Below are 25747 nucleotides of genomic sequence, written 5' to 3'. Positions count from 1 at the left end.
TCCCTACAGAAAGAAAAAGGAATTACAGAAGTCCCAAGATCAAAATAAAACTAATTCAAGTAAGTTGCTTTATGGGAGTCCTGAGTCAAAGGAAACATCTGGTCCCGCGCTGCCTTAGCAGGACATATGGTACATACTGCAGAGATGTCATCCACGAGAGGCCAGGAGTATGGCTGGACAAGCAGAATTAGCTTTGCTACCTAAAAAAGGCATCTCATTTTTACAGGAGTTATAAAAATGTGTATTGGTAAGAAAGGTCCTCTTTTTTTTTTACCTTTAAGCAGCTGAGGTTGAGGGGGTTATTGAACAAGACAGATCTGGTCCAGCTGCTTTGTTTTTTCTTGTATTGGAAAAATTTTAAAGTAGATGATACTGTTTTCAGAATAATTACGCAAAAAACCTTTTATTCGCATAATGGTAGGAAATCATCATGTAGTAGCTTTGTCCAGGCACTATATTTTATTTTCCAACATGAATGTACATCATTAAGCGCTACAAAATAAGTTTCCATTCTTGAACTCTGTAGGTAGTGCTTGCTATATGGATATTTAACAAATAAATCCTTGTGCTCTTAAGAGAAATACTTAAAATATGGCTGAACAAATCCATCTTTCCTTCCAAGAGCTCTTTTGCAGAGTGGTTTAGGATTGCTATGCCTGTGTGGGGACAGCACACAGGGTTTTTTTTTTCCTCCTTTGCACAGGAGAATATTCAAAAGCACTTTTTGTTGTTTTGTGAATAACCTATTAAAAGGGGAGGAAGAGATGTTATCTGTCAGACCCTTTTAGTGTCATAGTACCTAACTTTGTATAGCCCATACAGAAGACTGCCAGGGATGCTTTTTTGGATCCTCTTGGAGTGCGGCTTTTCTTTTCAAGCCTCTGCGTAATGGACTCTTAATCCCCGGTATGCTTCCTGCGCCGGCAGAGATGTCTTTAGCCCAGCATTTGTTTTGTTTACCCCTTTTTTTTTAAACTAAAAATCTTACAAGGCAAAACCTAGAATCTACAAAAGACCTATGAGATATTTGTGAAATGGGCCATGACTGCTTATAATTTGTAGAAATAATTACAGCATGTAAGGAAGTCTGCATTTATTAGCAGCAGTGATGAAGCATGTTGTTAAGCACACAGTGTGTCACCAAATCAGCAGGCTGCCGGGAGCCCAGAATGGCTTTCATTGTTAATTTGGAGCAGAAACACTGAAGCATATCCTGAGAAGGATGCTAATGAAGGGACTGCCAGTAGTAAAATCCTAGTGACCTTTGTGCTTTGTGCTAATTTCTGTTCCCCCACCCTTCCCCCTTCTCCTTTCCCCCTGAGCTGCTATCTGGCCAGTTAGCCCTTGAATTTCGAGGTACAGTAGGAGTGTTGTCTGTGCTGGGGTGAGCTCCACGTGCCTCCCCATTTCCACTCAAATCACAGCAGATTAAAGAGGCTTTTGTTGAAATATAACAGACAGACACAGAGAGGCAGGGTTCAAATTAACTGATTATAAATCACTAGTTGGTCTGAGAAGCCAAATCTAGAGCTGGCTAATGATTTGAAATTACTAGCCAATTGTTAAATTAATCCCCTGTTTTAAAGCAACTGGGAAATGTTTGACAGCTGCAAAGAAATAAATATTTACGTGTTTTCTGTAGGACCCATAATCTGCAGGGCTTGTTCAGGTTGTGTCTGCTGAGAGGCAAAGGAAAGGTGGTAGAGCTGAGCCAGATACTAGAGCTATGGCACGGGAGGAAATGAGCCTGGTTTTTAAGATGGGCTCATTGTACTTATGGCTTCCAGGTCTTGGTTTGAGAGTTGGGTTTTAAATTTTCAACCACCTAGGGAAGAGGAGTTGGAAGTTGATGATTCCCTAGTGTAGTTTTCCTGATCTTCCTCTGTTATCTCTCTGATGCCAAAAATATTTTCAAATTTCTAAGTTAAGCAGCATAAAAAAAGTTTTAAGGGTTTGTTTCAGAGTTGTCACTAAAGAGTGACCAGGGGGTTTCTGTGTCCAGGGCTGAGGTCTGGAGCTGTTAAATAAGAGGCTTTCAGCCCTTCTCACTGATTGGGACTCAGTGCATTACCCAGTGGAAGCAGTGGGCTTGGTGAGTCTTTACAGGGCAGCATTGTCTAATTCTTGTGATAGAAACGTTACCCTTTTTCTGCAGACTGCTGAAGTGGAAGGAAGGGAGGTAAGGGGCATCGCACAACACCCGCAAACCCTGTCCTGCTGCTGCTCTAACACACTGATATCTTTCCATTGCAGGGACCGTGAAGGTGAAGAGCTCTAATATACAAGTAGGCGACCTCATCATTGTTGAAAAGGTTAGCCTTTATATCTTTTCTGTGTAAAGTACGTTTTTTGCAAGATCATAGAAAATGAGATATTTTGAAGTCACGTTTGTTTTACAATAGGCTGAGAATGTCAAGTTTTGAACATTAGTTATAATATTATATCACTCTTCAGGATGCCCCCACCCCACCAAAATAACATCATCATCTTTACAAATGAGAGCAAATCTGTAGATACACACCTATAGCCTAATTTTTCCACTTACACCGTAGCAAGATTAAAAAGCTTCCCTACATCTGTTCCATCTGACTGTTGAACATAGGTTAAATACCTGATACAAACACAACATCCAAATACTGCATTGAGTGGAAATAAAATTCTGGGAGACATAGCAATCCTTTTGTAGGCATTGGTATGTACAGGTATATTTCCCCCTTTACACAAGTTTGTGTGTGGGTGGGTTTTATCCACTGATTTACTTTTTATTCCACATACTCTGTGTGCAAGCATCTGTGTCCTTTAAAACTATTAGTCTGAAAATATTCAGTACAAAAAAAAAAAAGGTAGTTGTCGACTCCAGATACATGCTTTCTTCTAGTATGGGACTTCTTGAAAGGAAACCAGCATTAGTTTAAAATTTCTTCATACTTCTAGAGTTACTCACTACTCTTTTGTAAACCTAGCCATTGGTTGGTCTGGTCAGTGGGAGCTGGCACCAGTTATTATTCTGCACTTGGAATTCTGCAGGGAAGCGAGTTTAGGATTCAGAGTAAAATGAATACCAAGCTTTGGTTTGACAAAGAAATCCTCTTTCTCCTCCGTACCCCTTTGCTTGTCACGGTGGAGCTGTAGAAGGCGGCTACACACGCGTGCAGGGGTGTATGCACAATAATGGCCTTTCTTCTCCTAACAGAACCAGCGGGTCCCTGCTGACATGATCTTCCTGAGGACATCAGAGAAGAATGGTAAACATCTGGAACCAATTGTCAAAATAGCTATTAACCTTTCACTGGTTGTTTAGAGAAAATTATCTTTTGGAAATGTGAAAGAAATAGATAATAGTAAAATTTTAGAGAGACAGAGAATTCAAATGCTTTTATGGACTGCCACTTCTCAGAGTGTTATACTCTGTTTTTGTTTGCTAATCAAAGAATGTAGGTGCTTGAATCCAGGGTAAATTAACCTTATTGCACAACAGTTTGTGTTGTAGATGTAAATCATTTTGCTTGCCCTTCAGGTTTGTTTTGTTAAGTGTGGGATGAGGAAATTGGAAGGATTAGAAAATATAAAGACTAATGAGTATATTTCATATGTCTTAAAGATACAGTGCTGTCTCGTATTCTGGACTAGTGGGAGGAACTGAATGTGTGATGCAAGAATGTAATTCTTTTGACTCTTAAGTTATTGACAAATGTTCCTTTAAATGAGATACCGTTTCCAAAGAAAGAAGGATGTCTTAGATACATGAGCCATAGGTGTTCCATAGGCAGATCTGGAAAGAGCACTGACTGGTGTTGAAAATCCACAGGGTCTTGCTTTCTTCGCACTGACCAGCTGGATGGTGAGACAGACTGGAAATTGCGGCTGCCTGTTACCTGTACTCAGAGACTGCCAACTGCTTCTGTAAGCTGCTTTCACAGGAAATATTCTACTTGGTAAACATGTTACCTGTTTTACCTGAAAAAAGTCCAGGTACTAGAGTTACTGCAGCATTGTTCTGCATGGGGCTCAGTGCATGCTGCAGATCAGCTTTGGCGACACAGAATACGAGGGTAAACCAGTTCTTCCTGAGCTCCAGGCAAGATTTGAGGTGAGGTGAAGCTGGGTGTGTCTGTGCTGCATGGCTGTCACCACAGAGCTGTGCGGGCAGGCCCTGGGGTTGGCAGCTAGAGAATGACCTTGCAGCAGGGGGTGGCTAATGGTAGGATGCTCCTATTTTCTTTTTTCTCTCCACAGACCATTGCAGTAATTTACTGCAGGATGGTCTTGTTGCAGGATAGGTGCCGTTGTTAGTGGCACTTTTCAAATGCTCCCTTTCATTTCTTGCACTGCAGTATGTTCAGAGGCACAGTTAAGTTTTCATTGCTTGCCTTTATGAAAGGAGTATCATCGCCATGGAGGCTCCACAGTAAGATCTGAAATAAGCATATAACCCCCATCAAACATGCTATTTCTCAGAATCACTAGCTAAAGTAATTCATGTGGTGTTTTGTGTGTTTTTTGTTCTTTTTTTAAGAAAAGAAAAGAAAAGAAAAAGAAGGGAGAATCTGGGTACATGTTTCATTGATGCTCTATGGGTAAAAAGTGCAAGTTTATTTTATGGAAAGGCTTTGAAGCAAAGTATTCTCTCCACAGAGTGAATTGTTCGTGCATGTGTAGGAGTCAGCAGTGCAAACACTGTTCAGAATTAGCAGATCTTGTCACCGCAGAACAGTTCCTAGTCACACTGGCATCTTGAACTAAATATTGAGTGACAGGGTGTTCCTTGGTTGCCTCGGAAGACCAGTCCAAACCTTCTTTGCTACAAAGTAGTAAGTGTTTTAGGCTGTCTTGATTATTCAGGCTGAAATTTCTTTTATGAGGCATCAATGCCTAAGTAACTCCCAGGAGTATCTCGGGTATCAGTTCAAGAAATGCTCTTGAGTGAAGCTGCTACAGCAATTGTATTTTCTCTTAGACATTTGGGCTCCAGTAAGTTATACAATTTAGTAATTATCTTAACTTGATAAGTAACTCTTGCTTTAAGTATTCTGGTAGAAACATTTGTACATTATTAAAATGTAGTTGTCTAATTGTCTGCGAAAACATGTCTGTTTTATAGGACCTACTGCAAATCCGATCCTATGTGTATGCAGAAGAACCCAATATTGATATACATAATTTCGTGGGGACCTTCACAAGGGTGAGTTGCTGATATGTGCTTAAAATAACATATGTAGTGTTTGCTATGCAAACTGGCTGTATGCTACCAGGATGCTGGAGTTTTCCAGGAGAAATAGTGAAGTCTGTCTTGCCATTCCTTGTGCCTTCCCCCTCTCCCCCCTTCAAAAAATGTATGCAATAAATTTCAAACAAAAATATAATTATTGAAGCTTTGACTTGGAGACCGTGTTTAGGATTAAGAAACTTACTCTGAAGGTATTAAATCTCAACATTCAGACAGAGATTGGTAGTTACATATTCATGGTGCCTGTTGAGAAGAAACACCACATACTCTAGGATTGAAATCCTGTAAATGTAAAAAGACAGATCAGGTCTAGATCAGGTTATAGTAGTCATAATTCTGAATCAGTGGGTTTTTTGCCTTTAATTGTATGCAGCCTATGTGAACTCAGTTATATCTACCTCCTCTTTCAGAGAGCAGCAGCTCAGAGCCACTGTAAAATGCCACCATTAAAAATAGATATATTTTGACTTGTTGGGAAGATGCGTTGTCCAGCTGGGGCGAAAGGTTGGGATCTTTTTTTCTCTCGGTGGGATTATGAAAATTTCGAGAGATTCATCTAATATCCTTGAGGATCTTTCAGAAGACAAATGGTTTTGTAACAAATAGGAGACAATGTCAGCTTTTTTAGAAGTTGCTTGCTGGTATTTTAGTTCAAAATTGTAGGGTTTACCCTTCTGTCTTTATGTAGCAAGGTTTAATCTGACCTAATAGTGCTGGCACAGAATAGGAGTTTGAGTGGCTTGGGGGGCAGTTCTTGTGTAAACTCTGCACAGACATTAATTTACTTTATCATGCAAAGGTAAAATTGTTAATGTTTTGGTGCCTAAGAGGAATTGTGCTTTCTTTTAACTGTTCTCTGGTGCGTATCAGACAACTTTCCAGGCATCACTGAGCAGTCCAAAGAGGTTCTCAGTGAGATCTTACAGTAGCAAGAGAAATGCTATTAATCCACATGAGCCAAGTGAGAGAACGTTTTCCGGTACTCCCTGGAGAGCTGGTGACAAATCCCTTTCTCATTTATGATTCCTGGGGGACTTCAGCAGGCAGAGGGATCTTAATAGATTTATTTTTTTTTTCCCCCAACCCTTCTGCTGCACTGAAACAAAGTGCTTATGTTCTTAACCCAGCCAGAGATTTACCTGGGTTTATGAAAATCTTCCAACTTATCAAGAAGCCCTCTACCAACAGTCCCAGTGTCCCTCTCCAAACACCTCTGTGTACCTCCGTTATCCACTGGCATGGTATAAAACACTACTGACAAGTTTGTTTGTTTGTATCCTTTCCTAGGAGGACAGTGACCCTGCAGTGAATGAAAGTTTAAGCATAGAAAACACCTTATGGGCCAGCACAGTGATTGCATCAGGTAAGATGAGGGCATATGTAATTTTTTTAAGGGAATATGTTAACAATTTTTAAAGGTCTTTTTGTGATGGAATAATAATCTCTGTCAATTGGAGAAATTAGCAGTTGGAATGAGATTTCCCACTTGTCCTAACACCTCTGGGGAGCTGAGCTGACATCTAGTTGCCTCTTGGACATTCTGAGATGAGAAAGAATTGGAGTGGCCTTTGGGCACTTCTTTAGCATCTAGGACCAGAATAGCACTTAATTGCTCTCTACATTGACATCCTAATCTGTAACAGAAATGGTGTCAAATAGATTCTGGTAACAGAAGCTAAGATGAAAGATTTCCAGGTAAATGCTTCCATTGAGTTTGTCTTATATACTTTCAAAATGGAAAAAAATAAATTATTTGACAGATTTTGGGTTATATATATGATAAACTCCCAAGACATGAGCTTAATTAATGTCCCCTTGTAGAGGCTTGTCAGTGTAAAAGCCTTGTTCCTCTCCTGTCCTGCACACTTGCAAGGTTTGCAGGGTGGTAGCTGGAGAAGAGTGAAACTCGGTTCAGGAATTAAAGTTGTTGAATGGAGAGACTTCACAATGCAGTACCCAGGTGTACATGGAATTAATAATAATGGGAAGAAGCATGGACTTTAGAAGATTTTTTTTTAAGTACTGAAAAGATTTTGATTTGTTCTTTTAAAAAAAGAAAACTGAATAAATTCTATTCCTGTATGTTCTATCTAATCCTGCTCTGACTCTCCTTTGAAATGTATTAGTGTTGTGTGTGACCAAGGGATTGTAAAATACTAGTTGTCCAAATAGAATGTAATAAGTAAATTATGTTTATAGATTAGTAACTGCCGTGCAGTAGGTAACCTACCCTTCCTTCCCTCTGAGTGTAAACACATGTAGTCAGCCTGGCAGCTTGAAATATCTGTCAGGCTCCTTAATGTATGAGTCTCAGTTCACTGTGCTTTTGAACAAAATAGATGGAGAAATGGAAAGCTATTTTTCTTATGATTCTGTCCTGTATGGCTACTCTCCTCACAGCGCTCTTTCCCAGTGGGGGCTTTCTTACCTCTTGTGTTGAAGCTTTAATCTGTACCAGCCCTTGAACGTTGCAGATCTCACACGGCCAGGGCTGAGCCTGGCACGATGAGTGTTACGGTCAGTATTCCTGCGGAAGTCAGGGGAAAACGCTGTCCTGCCCTCAACACGCTCACAGCCAGCACCTGCTGAGGGTAAAAACTCTTCCTCTGCTGTACACTCAGCTGTGTGTAGTGTACATGTGGGTGCAGACATTTCTCTCCAAAAAGAGGACACAGCACACACTCTGCTCCCCCTGGTCGCTACTTAATGCTGTTTAGAAGTCCCAGGTGGTCTTGATGTCTGTATCAAATCATGCAATGACCCCCTCTCTGCCCAAATGAACTTACTGTTTGAATCCAGTCCTTCCTTCTGAGTATGAACACAGTTGTTTGTAGGTAGACATCTTTGAGTTCAGTTAATAGGAATAACACGCAAATATTTCCATATTTTCAAATGGTTTATGCAGTTGAGTCTGTTTCGAATGGCCATAAAACCACCAGAAACACACTTTTTACACATACCAGTGTGCTTTCAAGCTGTTCTCTAGTCCTGGAAGGTTTCCCCCTCATTTTGACTGACTTGATCAATATAAGGCAGTTTTGTTTCTCTTATGGCAATAATGAATAGCATGCTGTAGGTTATTTCTGTTAGGAGAGAATAGGGGTATTATTTTTCTTCTTCTGTAAGTGAAAGCTGTCAGGTTGTGATGCCATCTCACTGGGGCAGCCTTTGCTTTTAAGACGAAGCAGAGCTATGTGGCTTTCTCCATCTGTTGTAGTCGGGTCTGACTCTGACTGTTTGCAGTTTGATTTGGAGTAGCTGTGCCATCTGCTGATTTGAATTGTGATGATCTTGCCACCACCTGCCATCTGGCTCCACTGATTTGTTGTTGTTTCTTGGGTTTTTTTAAAAGGAATGTTTCCCAGCATATTTTTAGAAACTACCTCTTTTGAATCAGTCTTACTTAAAAATAATTCACTTGCAGCTTGTTAAAACTTTGATCATTAATGGGAACTGGGGGATAGCAGAGTATAAAATAGCAATGTATTTGCAGCACTGCTTTTTTATTTTCAGTGTTGTTTTTTCTTCATTTTTACAGACTCCTAAAATTTTCTAGTAAAAAATTAGACTTTGGCAATAGCAGCTTTTAAACTCTTGATGGTAGATAGCTTTTTCTTTATGGCTTTTTGCAAAGTCAAGAGAAATCTATAGAAAACCAGTAATTTATGTTGCTAAACTGTATTATGTTTCTGCAAGAAGAAAAGGGAGAACTTTGTTGCTCTCAGCTCTTTAGCCACTGTGGGACATAGCATTAAAATACACTTAAAGGCTTCCAGCAGCTCCATCTGTTACAGTGAGGTAGGAGTTGGTATGATTTGCCTTTCAGTGGGAACAGCAATTAGGCAAATACTTAAAGTATGTTGTAGATTTTAAAATAAGGTAATTCTGTCATTGAAAGCTGTTGGAATTCATTAGTTTTACTCTGATTGTGGCAACCTTCACCAGTAAAGAACTGTAGCCCGGAGCACTGATTTCAGTTTGACACACAATGCAGGACCACTATCTGGTGTAAGGCAAACTTACCCACACCTAAGAGGGATTCAGAGCAGTGTAAGGAAAACCAATAAATCCTCCATCCTTAGCAACTTTTATTTATAGTGGGGAGAGACAAAGGGAAAGTCAGTCAGATGACTTCTCTTTCCATGCACATTAGTTGATGCAGTCTGTGATGCTGCATGAAATCCAACCATATGGGCAGTGTGGTTGAAGACTTACTGACTTTTTGTAGGATGCATTCTGTTCAGAGTCACTGTTTTCATAGACTTTATATTTCAGATACCAGCTTTTTTACTATATGTTTGCTATTGCTTCTGAAATTAACCTACTAAAAATAATTTCAATTATCAAGCCTTTGGATTCAATAAGCATTTTTATAGAGAAAACAAATGAAGATTGTTTTCTTTGGCTGATGCATGCTCTGTTTTGCTTAGGTACTGTTGTGGGAGTTGTCCTCTACACAGGAAGGGAACTGCGCAGTGTGATGAATACTTCAAACCCAAGAAGTAAGGTATGGTAAGGAAACAGTCTTATAATAAACAAACAGGGGCAGAAATGTATTAATTTTTAAAGGAAATCCTCCCAAATGCTATACATATGCACTATGGGGACAACCTCATAAGAATAATGTTTCATATCTCCTGGCCTATGATTTAAGATAGTTACGATAGCAGAATCTATTTTTCTTCATTTTTAAAAATTCTATTATACTTGTGTCTTCTCACTTTTTTTAAGGTTGGTAAAGCCATTGTTTGATATGCTTATAATGAGATAGTCCCAGTTAGAATAGGAAAGCTTATTTTGTTGCATTCTTCTACTAGAGCAAAGCTAAGACAAGGTGCAGGGATGTTTATGTAGTGTGCAGCTTTTGGCAGCATGAATCCTCTCACACCTCTTGGTGCATTGCTTAGCTTCCAAAGGGTGGAAGTCTTATTAAATAAGCTGGCAACAGTATTGCTTATAAATTTAAATATGTCTGTAGCATTTTAAAGAGAAGTTGACTAGTAGGGAGTGGCTCTTTGGATATGGCAGTTCATTCCCTTTGTGAATATTACATTGAGCTAACATCTTCCTTTTTGTGCTTGAAATATCTCTCTCTCATTTCTTTAGATTGGTCTTTTCGATTTGGAAGTGAACTGTCTTACCAAGATCCTTTTTGGGGCTCTTGTGGTGGTCTCACTTGTCATGGTGGCCCTTCAGCATTTTGCCGGCCGTTGGTATCTTCAGATCATAAGATTTCTCCTTCTGTTCTCAAACATCATTCCCATTAGGTAAGGCAATTGCTAATTCTTCCCAGCAAAATGCTGTGCGTGCTTTGTGTTCTCATCCATGCTTCTAGTATGAACAAGCACATAAACTCTTATCTGTTCCTCATTTGACAACTAAGCAAATCTAGAAATAGAAATCAATTTGCTGTTTAAACAGTAATTAATTTGTTGTTTCTGCTGAATTTGTTCAGCATATTCACCCATTCACTGACTAACTGAGGCTGAGGATTAGTCATTTAAGGCCCCTTCTCTGTGTTTGGGCTACCCCTTCTCTCAGTGTTTGGGCTACCTGGTTACTTCAATAAGAGGATAAAATTGAAATGAAGGGTAATTTATATAGCATGTAGTTTAATAGGACCCAGTTGCCTTTTAGAGAGGAGTGAAACCTTAATATTTAATTGTACTATATTAATAAGTAGATTGTACTTTCGATATAGGTCTAGGTTTCATTTCGGCTCCATTTTTAACCTGCTGTCTGCGTGTATCCATCACGCTGTCCGTACTTGTCTGTGTCCCTCTTCCTCTTAAATTGTATCTTTTCTTCTCAAAGTAATTTTATGATGTGTCTTTGAATTTTACAGTACCACTGCAGCAATGCATAGTCCTCCCCATTTGCCACCTGACCACTGACTTTGAATATACCTCTTACGAAACACCGTCTTTGGCAGCTCAAATTCAGCATGGAAGATGTGTCCTTTCGTTGCACTGTGGCAGTTCACAATGACTTTTTCCAAAATTTAACTGGAGATATATTTTCTTTTTTCCCTTCCTCCTGCATAGTTTACGTGTGAATCTGGACATGGGGAAAATTGTCTACAGCTGGGTGATCCGCAGAGATTCAAAAATCCCTGGGACTGTGGTTCGGTCCAGCACTATTCCTGAGCAACTGGGGAGGATATCTTATTTGCTCACAGACAAAACAGGTATCTATGTAGAACATACAGTTTTGAGTCATGGTATGTTGCTGTTTGGATTTTGTTTCATTTTTGCCCAGCTAAAAAGTATAATGTAAGATTTCTTTGGGCTAGAGGAAATACGCATTTCCTGTCACTTTGACAGTCTGATTTAATCAGTTTTTGAAAAAAAAAAATTGCATTTTTTTTCTTCTGAATACACGTAAGTAAGATAGGACAGGAGTCTTATGCTACTTCAAAGAATACTTAGTGTGCTATTAAATCAAAAGCAAAGGGTAAAAATAAGATTAAAAGCAACATTTTAGAGTTAGTTTTCAAAGCCAGTTCAAGATAGGTTATATGCGTAGGCAGAAATGTACCATTAGTCTGTCTGGTGCTGTACTTACTCTTTCATAGTTGAGCTTGAATTCAGAAGACCTAAGCTGTAATGAAAACCTTGATCTGACAAAAATCCTGGTTCCATTGAAGTTGTTTCCATAAGTTTTCCTTGGTTTCAGCAAGACAAGAATTATGCCTGCAACTCTTGCTGGCATTGACTTAAGGGTGAATCTCATTCTAATTTACTAGCACAGTGATGTGCGCCACTACTTAGCAGGAGACTCAGCCTTCAGGTTTGTTGATACTGTCTTTTTTGCTGGCCTTAGCCTGTGCTGAGAGCCTGGTGCAATGACTGATTCAGCTTCTAGCCCAGTTTCTCTTGAATTTGGGGTACAGCAAGGACGAGAACATGTGCTAGGGAATAGGCGTGTTGATTCCCACTCTGTGTCTGGCACTGCTTCTGTTACAGGAACTCTTACGCAGAACGAGATGGTCTTCAAAAGACTTCACCTGGGAACGGTAGCTTACGGCCTGGACTCCATGGATGAAGTGCAGAGCCACATATTTAGTATATACACACAGGTGAATTGCATTACTTAACTCTGCTCACAAAAGAGTTTTCCGGGTCCCTGGGCTAAGGGTGAATTATGAAGTAGGGCAGTGATCTGCCTATTAACTATTACTTTTTGGAAAAGTCTGAAGGTCATGGGATGCTTAATACATAAATATTACCATGATTCTTACTACATTTGTAGATTGTTTCACATCCTCCAGTCTTTAACTGCCACAGCATGTGCATGGATCTCTATGTGTATGTGCCTGTGTCTTGCTGCCAAGGTCTGATTGTAAAATAGTGTACTTTTATTTAGATATTTACCACTTAGAGCAATCGAAGCATTTGCTTCATTGAACAACTGGCTCTGGGTAATGCTTAGTGGATTAAGTAGCTATTTGAAGTTCTGTGTACTGAGGCAATAATAAAGGAAAAGGAACCATAGGTACTCAGTAAGCAGCAACAGAGAACAGTATGCTACTATCACTGCTTTATGCCTGATGCTTAAAAAGAAAATGGTAAAAGTGGGATTCTTTCGCTGATGCACCAGTGATCTTATATGGTACATAACTGACACCTGCTTTGAGAAATATCTGCAGCTAAAGAAGGCAGCAAAGTCAACATGTGAAGTATAGAACAGGAAAATCCTGTTTTGGGAAGTCTCTCCCATGCATTCCTCTTTCAGTATCACTGGGTGAGCCAGCATCTGAAAAGCCTTCATCTCTATTCTTACTTTTATTTCAGTTTTGTATGATAACCAGGTAATGCCATGTGTCTTGTCTGGGTCAGCAAACTGTATTCCTTAGCACGTTACAACAGACAAGATGCTTATCAATTGAAACTTCATACAGATACACTTCCTTCTTAAAACAAGGGATGAGGTTTCACTTAAGAATATTACTACCTTTAAATAATAAAAAAAAATAATCAGCTGTCAGTGGCTGTTGTTCTAGCCACTGATACTTATAAAAGTTTTAAGAATTGTCACTAATTACATAATCACAGAAGCATTATTTTTAATTTTATGTTAACCATTCTTTCAACTACAACTAGAAATAACTTTTTTGTGACTGACGCTTAGATTTTTCTCTATTGTAAAAGTGATTCCACAGACACAATCTGCAGACGTTAGCGATGAGTTACTACTCCCATGTCGTATGTCAAGCATTTTCATTTCTCAATAGTTGTGGAATTGCTTAATTCCTACAGAAACCACAGAAGTAATTTTTGAAGTGCCTGTGCTGTTCCTTGGGCGTGCACACCCAATGCAGTGAACTGGTGTTTTCATGTCATGTTGTTTTTGCTTTGCTCGTGAGATTTTTAGACTGAAGTGTGCTTTCTATACCTCCCACCAAGTGAAGCATGAAGCCAGCATTCTTGCCTGGAAAAAGGCACCATGTACTGTAAATAGGATTTTTATTTTTGGATTTTGTTCATGGTGGTAAAGACACACAGCAGGTTTCCTTGACCTCAGTGATGTGTTTGGTGGCATAGCTTTTCCCTGGGCAGACTGTCAGGCTACAATGTGCTTTTAACTGAGCGTATGATAGTTGATAAATACCTGGTATTTTGAGTAATTATCTTTTTCACTGGCATGTGTCTCAGGTAACTCCTCTAGCTATCTCTCTCCCTCCCTCCTCTGCTTTCACTGCCTTCTTAGCATCTGGTTCTTCTCTTTGTGTTGAGACCCTTAAATGACTGAAATGCACTTTAAAAAAAAACCAACCCACAACAACAACAACAAAAACCAAAACCAAACCTTCCCCCTCTCTGAGACTTCATTATTTGCCCTCATTTTGTACTTAATCTGTACAGAAAACTTGACTACTGGTTAATTATTTGCCAAAGTATTCAATATTTATCAAGATTGTTTGGGTGACTCTGACTAGTCCAGTATGTGACTAATGCTTCATGTCAATCTTAAGGCACTTCAGCTGAGGGTTTGCTGTTGTTTGATTTGGTTATAAGCTGTTCCAACATTGCTGATGAGCAGCAATATTAAATTTGAAGATCTTGTGTCCTAATCACTAGTGTGGAAAATAGCATGTGGAATTACACTGATAAAGGTTATGTCTCATAAAATGTTCATAATTACCAAGTGAGATTCCTTACAATGAGAAGCATTTGCTGGCAATTATTCATTTTGAACTGTAGTTCTTATTCTTTGCTCTTATTTTTACCATGTTGTGGCCTTTGACCTGGAAGTGAAACTTTTGTCCTCTTGACACTAAAGGTTAACAGAGCAGGAAACTAGATCACTGTGTGTCCCTTCTTCAACCAGGATAATTTAGTAATTGTGCAATTATCTGAAGACTCCCATTCTGATACTAAAAATAGTATTAAAAATTAAATGAATGTGATTAAGGTTTTCGAGATCCATATGAGTCATCTGTTTTCTGTTTTCGGCAGTTATATTCTCTTGCACGTGAAACCCAATTGACTCTCAATTTTCAGAGCCATGGTCTTTTGTGGAGCAAAAAGTGATTTCACTGAGTCCTCTGACTTGGGTCTTTCACCAGTCGGTGTTTGGTGAATCTGCAACAAAGGGGTTTTTGTCAGTGTACCATTCCAAAAACTTAGGTAAATCTTTTGGGGCACTTTACTCTTCCAGTAACATTGATCAAGAAGTTGCATTATGAAGAAGTATGTTTCCAGTGATGGTCTGAGTTAAGATGAAGAGTGTGTTTTATTTCTGGAGACGTAAGAGTCTGCACAGCTGCTACATACATGGTCTTTACTGAAGTGAAAACTCTTTTTTTTCCTGCAATAAGTCTTTATACTGCTTTCTTTTTTTTATAAGCAATCCCAGGACCCACCCGCTGTGAAGGGCCTTACCTTGGCCACCAAGGTGCGTAAAACCATGAGCAGCCGAGTGCATGAGGCGGTGAAGGCAATTGCGCTGTGCCACAACGTGACACCGGTGTATGAGTCCAACGGCGTGACGGACCAGGCTGAAGCCGAGAGGCACTACGAGGACTCCTGCAGGGTGTACCAGGCCTCCAGTCCTGATGAGGTCAGTGTCCATTTGGGTGCATAAAAATAGGACCTTGCTTGTTGCTGAAAAGGAGAACAACTGGTGAAAGTACTCCAGGCTAGTGAACAGGATGGTATTTCAGTGCATTTATTGCACTGATAACCTCTGAATAGACCACAGGTGCTCTCTTCAGCCAAATCTGCCTCCCTGCCTGAAGCTACAGAGCTGCATGGTGACTAGTATCTGGCTGTTGTACTCTGTATCACAGAGTTTTGCTCATGTTTCTGCAAACACCCTATTTGTCCAGAGTATATTTTGCAGTTCAATGCCGTGAGTCCCTTTTACAACATTGGTAAATTGTAGGCAATCACGTCTTGTTTGGAGGGGGGATGACTTGTGGAAGTGGGTTAGAGCACTCCCACAAGTCAGCTTGTCCCTGATTTGGAAAGTGTTTGAACTTCCAGACCAAGTGAGAAGTTGTAAATCGTGCTGGCTAGCACTGCTAACCCAGAACGCATCCCTTCCCACGCAGATGGGACCGACTTGGAGCCTGAGTTAACTCTGCGGAGCCAGTAACATGCACAAGAATTTGTCTTGGAGCAAAGCTGTGCCCTGCCAGTTCTCTGCCAGCACCCAGTGCAGACGGGGCTTCACAGGGCGGTACAGCAGAGAGAAACTTTGCAGCTCTCCAGAGACTCACTGAAGACTTCTACTGAGCACTTGGGAGATCAGGTTCAATACAGGACTTAAGGTTATAGTGCTTTTTGCCACCCTCTGCCAAAATTTGGAAAATCTAATCAGAGTGTTGTTTCCTTCTGTGATGAAGACAGGAGGAATCAAATATGGTTTCATGTATTGGTTATGCTTCTTGGATGCATCTTCTTTAGTGCAACCAAAGTAAACCAATTTATTTTCTGTTAACGTGCACAAATACTCTTGCTCTATGCCATTGAGAGAGACTGAAGTTTTAAACTTCCCGTAAGAGTTCTGACAGTATGAGGTCATATCGCCCATTTGACTACATTCGAAGGGTTCTTCCATTTATTGCTTCAGATAAAACAGATTTGCCTCAGATAATATCCTTTGACATCACAAAAGAAGCTGGCTTTCCTCATTGTTAGAGTTGAGGAATTCTTTGCATAGAAGTAAATTTATTCATTCGAAGCCCAGCTATGTGAGGATTTTGAGACTGTTGCATGTATTACTGAAAGATCATCACACAGAGTTAGTTTCCACGTTTCATGTACATTCAAAATATTCCCTATAGTGTTTATTTTGTTTCGTTTTGGTTTTTTCCCAGGTAGGCAATTCATTCATTTCATATAACGTGTTCTTGTCTGCATTATATGAAAGCTGCATCTTCGCTATTTTCTCCCTGTTGTCCTCCATTGATGTGTGTACAGCAGCAACAAGCACTTACTCCTCCCTGGCTGTGGAGGTGGTGAGCAGTGTCCATGTGTGTCCTCTCCCAGCTCATAACCTAGGTCCATGTTTTGCTTACCTGTGTTTCTCGTCTAATGTGTTGCTCTCCCACATAAAGGCAGCTTACAGAAATAAACTGTCTTTGGGTTGAAACAAGTTCTGAATGATTTCCAGATGGTAATTTTTGTGATACGCCTTTAAGTTTGTTTTTTGCTAAAGCATTTGCTGGCTATTTTTGCACAGACCCCCTGTTTATTTACATATATACTGTGGTATATAGTGAAGTCAGCAATTTTTTTTCTTTTCCTTTTTTGCTTTATACTGTTCTGTCTTTAAAATATTTATGCAGCAATTTGTCTCAAATACCCAAGGGATTATTGTTTGTTTGTTTTACTGTAGCATGATAACTAATCCTTCCAAGATTATTGTTTAAATTCTTTTTTCCTTTCTTGTGGTGTCTTAAGTAGAGAATTACAGTGGGTTCAGAAATCAGATATGCTTTGCTGCATGGAGGAAATCTGGTCTGTAGGTCTTAGATATACAAATATTGTTTAGACATGCTCTGTGTATGACATACTAGATGGTACAAAATGCAGGATCAGCACAAGTCGAGTCCTTGAGAAGACAGCGATGCTGTTAAATAACATTCCCTGTAGGGGAATGGCTTTGGACTCCTGTGAAAGCCAGCCTTTGAAATACTATATCAATAAAATATTGCCATGGCAGGGAAGATCAGTTTATGAAATGAGTACAAAAACTTGTATTCCCTTTACTTTAACAGCAAGGGTAATTTCTACCAGTTGGCATAGGATTCATTTCCTGTAACAGAAAGCAGGATTTCCTAAATTTGTTTCCTGTGCATGCTGCCATTTAGAAGTCTTGAAGTATCTTTATTCAGGTATCAGTTACAGCCTTGGGGCTCTGCAAGCGTGTCAGTTGTAGCCATACAGTAACTAACAGGGGAAATGAAATAGATATAATCTGATCAGAGATAAGAGTGCCTGGGATTCCTGGGCAAACAGTCTTTAACCCTGACAACCCGGTGCAGCTGCCAGGACATGAAAGGGTGCACCGATCAATTGGTTTCTGCCTGTTGTCTGTCTGCCTAGGCAACCCTAAATGGGACGTTTGTAGAGCAAGTCATGGCACAGAAGGATCAATTTGTCTCTTTAGAATGAAATTTATTAGTCAATATCCACTTCAGTAGTGGCTCGGGTAATTTAATTGTCAGAAAGAGCAAAGTTTGGGGGATAGTGTGCCAAGCTGCTGTGCTTTGTACTGCTCAGATCTGTATCTGGCTTGGCCTGGATGGAGCTGCAAACTCCCAGAGCACAGTCAGAAACTTCATTGATTTCTCCTCGTCACTGAGCATGGGCTCTCTTGAAGGTGTATGAGGAGTTTCAAGCCTGCTTAAATCTCCTCGGTTTAAGCTGTAAATATATCTTTGCATCTTAAATGCTTCTTATCTTTTTGTTGTGACTGAGAGTGCCTCCGGTTATCTGTTTGCTTGGTGCAGAGTAAACCCCTTCTGTCTCACCCTGAGCAGGAAACCTGCTCCCCATCCTGGGTGCCCAGACTCTTCCAGAAGAGCCATCAGCGCTTTTTTTGCCCTCAGTGTGGTCTACTGATTCTGCCGCATTTCCCAGAGGCCAGGTCCATTGTGTTGTCTGCTGAATGGGGATGGTAATTTCAATACTTATAGTGCATCTGATAGGAACACTTCAAAATCATATCACTTTCCTTCTCAGTAATAATTCATTAAGTGCTGTAGAGGCTGGGAAGTGGCGTGTTCAAAGGGGTCAGCCCCACTTCCCCTCCAGTGCTGAATGCGTTTCACCTATGGAGGGCTATTAAGGGCTGACAGGACCCACGCCTGCTCGGGAGCACCATGGAAAAGGGGAATTTCTTTCATTATTCTTGCACTTCCATTGACGTACCATTTTGTGGTCTCAGAGCCATCCAAAATTACTAGTGTTGCGCAATGCAGTACAGTTTGAAGCCTGTCAAGTGCACGATGTAGCACCTCTAATGTGCTGCTCATCCATTTGTTCCTCGGCACCAGGCTTTTCTTTCAGGAGGATTAAATGCTTCCTGACATAAGATTTAAATCAGATGCTGGCAGGGAAGGAGGGAGGAGGTGTCTGTGGAAGAAAGTAGCAAAGGCGATGTTTTAACGGGCTGAGCTGTGAGCAGAGATTTGTATCTCCAGACATTTGCAGGTTACCAACATTAACAGCCAGTGCTGCACACACTGATCATCACGTAACATCATGCTGAGAGAAATTCTCGATAATTATTTATTAGCCAGAATATTAGAAACCCAGGCTCCATCTCTGCTCTAGGAGACTGTTAGGAGCATTATCTAACTGCACATTTTAATGCACTAAGGATGGCTCGAAGAAACTTTTTCAAAAGATAAGCTGGAAAGAGCCTTTGATTTGTTGTAGTCTTTGTGAATAAGGCTGCAAAACCTTGCTAATATTAAAACAAGTATCGGTTCAAATTGGTTTAAATGTCTTTCAAGGCAAAGCCAACTCAACTGTTTTCTTTTAATCTGGCAAATTAAGACTACTTCATGAAAACTTTATTTTATGTTATCTTTTAAACCTAATTCTGGATGAAGGGGAGCTGAGTTCACAAAAGATTCTCCAATTAAACCCAATTGTATCCATTCACCTAGTAAAATCTTGACTCAATGCAATTATTTATAGATTGCATTTTTGTCTATATCTTGTGTACGTGATTTCCCAAAATAAATTCCATTTTTGTCTAAGGTATTTGTGGTCACTTAAGGCAGTAGAGGCAGAACCTCAAAAGCACAAGAGGTAATTAACCTTCAAGTCAGCAGCAACCTTGTGCCCAGCACTCTTGTGCCTTTGAAAATGTCACTGCAAAATACTTCCAGTATTTCGTGTCTGTTTGGAGGAAGTATCCCTTGATCTTTTCTGGAGGCCGGTGATATATGGGCTCATGTCAGCTGTTGTTCCTGTCTGTTACTGCCAAAACAGCTTCTAGAGTTAAACCTCCATATCTCAGGAGGCTCAATCATAGATGGATGTGTCAGCTGAGGTGGGGATTCTGGGGGGAATCGTCAGGGAAGCAAATTAAAGGCTTTGGTCTTCTGTCATGAGTCTGGTTGTAATCTAGGGAAAGCTTGTCAAGAATTCAGTGTTGTAGGTCCTTAACTATTAGAAGCTGCAATCAGAATGATATCCATATAAGCTCAATCAAATGAGTTCTGGTGTGTGCCTTGAAAAATCTGGGAGTCATTTTGGCACTTTTGGGTTTTTTTCTTAATGTTTGGGGAGAAGGGGTTCTCTGCTAAGAAGTGTCTGTGAGCCAGCCTTCAGCTGTCTTCCTGATCAGTATTGATGTTGAATGTTGTTGATGAATTGTTACTACCAAACAGATAGCATATACACAGCGGTTATTTTGTTTGTGTTTTTAATATGAATTTTTAATGTGCTCTGCATTAGTGTTTCTGGTTCTGATATTGTAAATCCAGGGTGAATGCATTGTTTTGAATTCTTGATTTCATAAACAGCAAGCTGGAAAAGAGCACATTCAGAAAGTAAGTGTTTGTAAAGATATTTACCTGATGTGCCCAAGCAGAGGTTTGTAGGGTACCTGTGCCTGCCCTTGCTGCAGGGTTTGTCCTTCAGGATGTGGCAGTTGAAGGCAGGGAGCTGACCACCTCCTGGTGAGAGTTTGGGACAGGCAGGCAGCTGAATCAGACAGGAGCTGGGCTGTCTAAATCCCCAAAATACTGTTTGTAAGCATCTTAACTTCAGGAAGAGCCCACTGGAAAGAGCCATATAGGAGCACGTGCGTATGTGAACAGACCCACTCTGTAGCACCATTAATGACTAATGAACTTCTTTGCAGCCCCTACCCGCTGTCCCTTCCCCTCTGGTGCTCCTCAGGGGTGGCCGGGCCTGGCTGCTCTCACCATGGCTTTCTCCTCTCAGGTGGCTCTGGTACAGTGGACCGAGAGCGTGGGTTTGACGCTGGTGGGCAGAGACCAGTCCTCCGTGCAGCTGAGGACACCGGGTGGCCACATCCTGAACTTCACCATCCTCCAGATCTTCCCCTTCACTTATGAGAGCAAGCGCATGGGGATAATTGTTCGGGTAAGTGGCTGCGGGTAAGCTCTCACGTCTCTGTGAATCTCCTGGTAATGCAATGTGAAACATGTAAAACATTTGCTCTCAGCTTTGCTGTTCTTTCTGGCTGAGTTTTACAGTCTCTGCTACCTCGGGCTGTAAGCTGATTCTCTGTTTTGAGCAAATAACATCTCATTGCTGGGTTTGTTCAGTGATACATCCTTTTCCTTGGCCATATTTGGCAGTAAGTGCTGTAGTGCCCTGAGACATATTTAGTTTGTTGATCTTTGGTCCCTCATTCGAAATAATAAGGAGCCTAAGCTTCCAGCTTACTCCAGCTTCTCCTTCCTGCTCACGTTTTTAATTTGTCATGTACTCCAGGGTGGGTTTCACTCATGCAGCTCCTCTGTCTGCACACAGGGGTTGGGATCGGGTGTGCGGCCACTCCATGCTGCTTCCAACCATGGAAGCATGGCTTTAGCAGTGTACCGCACTGAAGGAAGAGACACTTGTAGCTGCAGGGAACCTACAGCTGAGCTGTATAACAGAGACCACAGCCATGCTGAGAACACAGTGTCATGAGCAGGGTTTGAAAATAGCTGATTTAAGGTAAAAGGGTGCATTTGTGCAACTACCTTTATCAGCAGCAGCAGGCACTGTGCATGCTTAACACATACCCAGCTGAAATTGTACACGTAAATTTGTCGTTTTATAGACAAATACAGCATAAGGTTGGATTCTCAGAAAAAAATTACTGTAAAAAGAAAGAGAAGAAAGTGTGGGTGTTAAAAACAGCTGAGATCAGTTGTCACCATTAGCATCATTAGTTTTCAAGTTAGTGCTAGAGAATCAATGTCAGTAAGATAAACAAACTCAGCTATGGTAAGGCACTTCCATTTGCCTGCAAAGAAAACAAGGTGAAGCAGTTTGAATATTTCTTTTGGAGATAATTAAAACATCCGTGTTATTTTTTACTGAGAGTACAGACAGATAATTGGTACCAGGAATCTAAAACATGAATATGAAACCTATAATCCAGGGCAAGATACGATTTGTTGTGTCATTTCGTAGGATCTTCAGCTTTGTTATTTAGGGTGGGGAAAACAGGTAAAATAAGTGAGTTTTTTCCTTTTTTTCTTGTTTCTTTTTTTCTTCTCCCCCCTCCCCCCCCCCTTTACTTTGTGGTAAAACTGGGTTGCTGCATGTTTATTTGGGGGTATCTGAAAACAGGGTGTAAAAATATCTTCTGCCTTATGTATTTTAAGTTACAACAGTTGGAGGAGTAGCCTTTGTTTTTAATTAGAAACAGTTGGCATCAGTATTGCGTGCATGGGCATCCTCAATAGCAGATTAATTTGGTCTGCTTTATTGGCTGATGTTTGGTAGTTTCACAAATCTCAGCTTCTCTGGGCCCCTGGAAGAACACAGCCACTGTTACAGATTGCACCGTGAAGGGGTGATGTAAAATGGAGCAATGCAGTGATTGTATTAAAAAACAACAGATATTACAGAGAACTACATTATTTTTGTTACCAAAAAATTTGATGATCAAGGTGGAACTGTAATGTGTGCATACAGTTATTTTCACAAACCCATGAAGGATAAGCCGTGTTTAGTGCAGATTGAGAATCGTTAAAACTCATGCAAATGGCTATATTTGCGTTATCCTAACTGAGTATTTTGGAGCTGCATCTCCTGTTGCTCAGGGAACTGCTTTTACGTTCTGGATCAGACACCACAGTACAGTGTAGGGGGGGGCAAATTTGTATTGCAAATTGTTCCAGGCTTTGGAATATTAAAAAATGCCCAGTGGCAGGAATGTTAGTTGAAGTGGGCTGATGGGCTGAGCTTGTACAAAGTAATCGGTGTGTTCAATGTGTAAATCTAGAGATCTGACTGAATGTGTTTGAACGTACAGAGTCAGCAGCATTCCCACAAATGTCTTCAATGTCTTGTGCTCTCTGGGATAGCTGCAACAAGTGTAGTGCACATCTGTCTAAATACAGCAAGTCGAAAATCTTCAGATTAATTATTTTTATAGTGAAAATGATGCAGAAACTTCAGGCAGCCTTTTCAAGACCTGGAATAAAAATATTAGCAATAAAAGAGGGAGGACTAAACAACCTCTCTCCCCACTGCTTACTGTAGGTGTGAACTTCTGCTGAGGTGCTCTTTTATCCAAGGTGTAGTAAGTGGGCTAACCGTCGAAGCCAGGGTGTGCTTCATTAAATGGTGTTGGTATAGTCAGCAGAGAAGTGGATGACCTTAAATTTTCTCATGTAAGTGGAAAGAAGTCTTTTTTTATCTCTTTTATTTGAGGCTTATTCCTGTTAAATTATCTATGAGCTATATTCTTCCCCTTTAGGAAGAAAAAGGTTTCTATTTTGCATTTCTGTATTTAGAATATTACTACTGCCAAAACCAGCAAAACTCCCACTTTTGGTCATTGGGAGCAAGATCAGGCTCAAATCCTGACAGTAAATACTGTTAATAGAAGCACACTCTGTTGTGCTCATTAATTGAGTGTTTTTATTTTGTAGCCATTGAGCTGCTGCTAAGCCACTAAAATCAGCTCCCTGTATACCCTATGCAGAAGTAGGTTTTAAGTAGCAGATGCTGGCTGACTGGGTATTACTTTGCCGTGTTCCTGTATACTCCAAGATAGTATCTTCAAGCAGGATTTTCATTTTCATTTTAAAAAAAAAAGGAGGTTTATAAATAGGTCAAGTAAAATTTTCTTTTATTAAACATATACATGTATGCCTGTGTAGGCACTCCATTTGGTTTTGAGCTGCAACTTGCAAGGTGTTTACTTCTTCAGTGTATCTTCTAAAACGGTATTGCTTGCTTAAAAAGTAGAAATAAGGGGAGGGAAAGTAGCATGAAGTATCCAGAAGACAACAGATGCAGAGAGCAGCCAGGAAGGGGAGGGAGAAGCTGCAGAATGAAACTGCACTCAGGACTGAAGTGAGTAGAATTGAAATGGTAATATTTTTTTGCTCAACTGTACAGATATTGCCTATTCTTATAAACTGCAACTTTTTCTGCTCGCAGGAGCCATCGTGATCGTCTTGCCAGGCTCACTGTACAACCTGGGTATAGAGTTTCAGCAAGCGATCCAGGCGTCCAGCCCAGTAATGCTGTTACTGGAATCCTTGGCAGAAACGCCCATCTCCCTGGTGGTGCTGTCCACTCTGGCTCCTATAAAAAGATCTCCTCAGCACATAGCTTTTAGTAAATAGAGGAGTAGTTAATATTGAAAACAAGGAGCAGATATTGCCTCGTTTAGGATATTTTTGCGATATCTGCTTGTTTACTTGTGATCAACTGTCATTTCTGTAGCTGATTATTTCAGTTCCAAGAAGTCTCGTTCTACCAAAGCAGCCACTCTTCACCGTACTGTTTATTGACTTTTCTTCTTCTTGAAAGAAGGCCTGTTTGTTTAACTACAATATTTTCCATTCTTCTTTTTCTTTTGCATTATTTTTCCCCTTACCCATGTGGAATGATCTTTGTTGTAAAGCAAAGATAGTGCTATTGTCATATCTGGAATTGAAAGAAGCCTTTGAACCGTGGCCAGAGTCAGACCATGGTGGAAAAAGATGCCTCTCCAAAACAATATAACTGGCAAATCTCTGTGCAGATTTATAGTGTGATCTTACCATAATATGAGAACGCACTAACCTCCTACTGAACTCAGCGGGAGGAAATGACTAATGCAAGGAGATAGCTGATACAGTATTTATATTGGACAAAAAATCTAAACTATCTTAAGCCAGTTCTGCAGCACGGGAAGTGGAGTCTTTATTCAGTTTCCTACAGAGATGTTGTTAGACACTTTTTAATCAAATAATTTAATAGATAAACCTTTACCTTTGACTACTGCCAAAAGCACTGTTTTATTTAAGCAGATTGTAGTTGTTTTGGTAGAGTGACATGAATTTTGCTTTGGGGATGTGTGTTATCTCTATATGAAGGATGAACACTTCAGGACATTGAAAACCACACGTAAGCTTAATTAAAAGAATCTTTCTTGTGAATACTTTGAGCTTGGCAAAAATGATCAGTAAAGGACTTCTGTTATCCTTGACTACTTAATTTCCCTAGCAAAGACACTTAGTTCTCTTCTTTGCATTTCTAGTATCCACATCAGGTGCTGCTTTTTTGTTGTTGTTATCTCTGCTGGTGTAAACTCTGTTTTGCCAGTGCCACAGGATGTTAGGCTTTTACCTACACCTCAAACTCTTCATGTGTGTGACCCTTCACCACTAGTTTCTGTAGTGGCAGAACAGATTTACATGTATATTAAATAGTGTGAAAATTGAAAGGTGTCTATTGTGCTTTTCTTTCATTTTTTTTTCTTAAAGTTCTTTTTCCCCTTCCATCTACAGCTGTCTGTTTCCAGACCTTCCTGGGCTTTTTGTTTTTGCATATTAAGTTTATTTTCTTCCTATCCCTTGTGGCTATCTTGGTTTATAGAGCAGTTTGTTCCTTACTCATTGTTTTGTCTCCTTTGAGGAAATTGCCAGGGTTTCCATTAGCTTGTAATACTAATAACTGTGACCTCCTTAGGTATCTGCCTGGTTAGAAGGGATTTTTTAATTTGTGGTAATGTAAATATGCTTCGCTTGCAGCCTGCAAATTACTTGTATCAGATAAGGCAGGCAGCAACCTAACCTTTCTGTGGCAAACATAAACTTTAATTATCCTTACTCCATGTAATGTAACAGAGGGGTTAAATTAGAGTGATTTTTACTCTCTTAGGTTTTGTCCATTTGTTTTATTGTTTCAGGTCAGTATGAAATAAATTTTCAGGGTCTGTGTTAGAGGTTATTCCAAAGGCATGCACAGTCAGGACTGAGAGGTGTCTGGGTGGAAATCACATGTTGCTGATTAAAAAGCTGATCATCCTTGCCTAAAGTATTAATTCCTGTCTGCAAGTAACCAAGTTGCAATTGAATAGGCATCTCCT

At 40.2% G+C, this 25747-nt stretch overlaps 1 protein-coding gene across 1 annotated transcript in view; it reads left to right on the top strand.

The window, feature by feature from the left end:
* Positions 1-2246: 2246 nt before the first annotated feature.
* ATP9A (ATPase, class II, type 9A) overlaps positions 2247-25747 on the top strand; it is a gene marked incomplete at its 5' end in the record, with an annotated part of 36969 nt that continues 13468 nt past the window's right edge. The window contains 11 exons of the mRNA XM_010192648.1: positions 2247-2312; positions 3194-3245; positions 3809-3903; positions 5102-5182; positions 6515-6590; positions 9658-9734; positions 10334-10494; positions 11272-11414; positions 12193-12305; positions 15077-15289; positions 20641-20802. Of these exons, the coding sequence (XP_010190950.1) occupies positions 2247-2312; positions 3194-3245; positions 3809-3903; positions 5102-5182; positions 6515-6590; positions 9658-9734; positions 10334-10494; positions 11272-11414; positions 12193-12305; positions 15077-15289; positions 20641-20802 (1239 nt within the window). The remainder of the gene's footprint in view (positions 2313-3193; positions 3246-3808; positions 3904-5101; positions 5183-6514; positions 6591-9657; positions 9735-10333; positions 10495-11271; positions 11415-12192; positions 12306-15076; positions 15290-20640; positions 20803-25747) is intronic.

The sequence above is a fragment of the Mesitornis unicolor genome, unplaced genomic scaffold, assembly GCF_000695765.1.
Source record: "Mesitornis unicolor isolate BGI_N332 unplaced genomic scaffold, ASM69576v1 scaffold47059, whole genome shotgun sequence".
NCBI lineage: Eukaryota > Metazoa > Chordata > Aves > Mesitornithiformes > Mesitornithidae > Mesitornis > Mesitornis unicolor.
The sequence above is the reverse complement of the archived record's forward strand: the minus strand, read 5'-3'. Positions and strand labels throughout refer to the sequence as shown.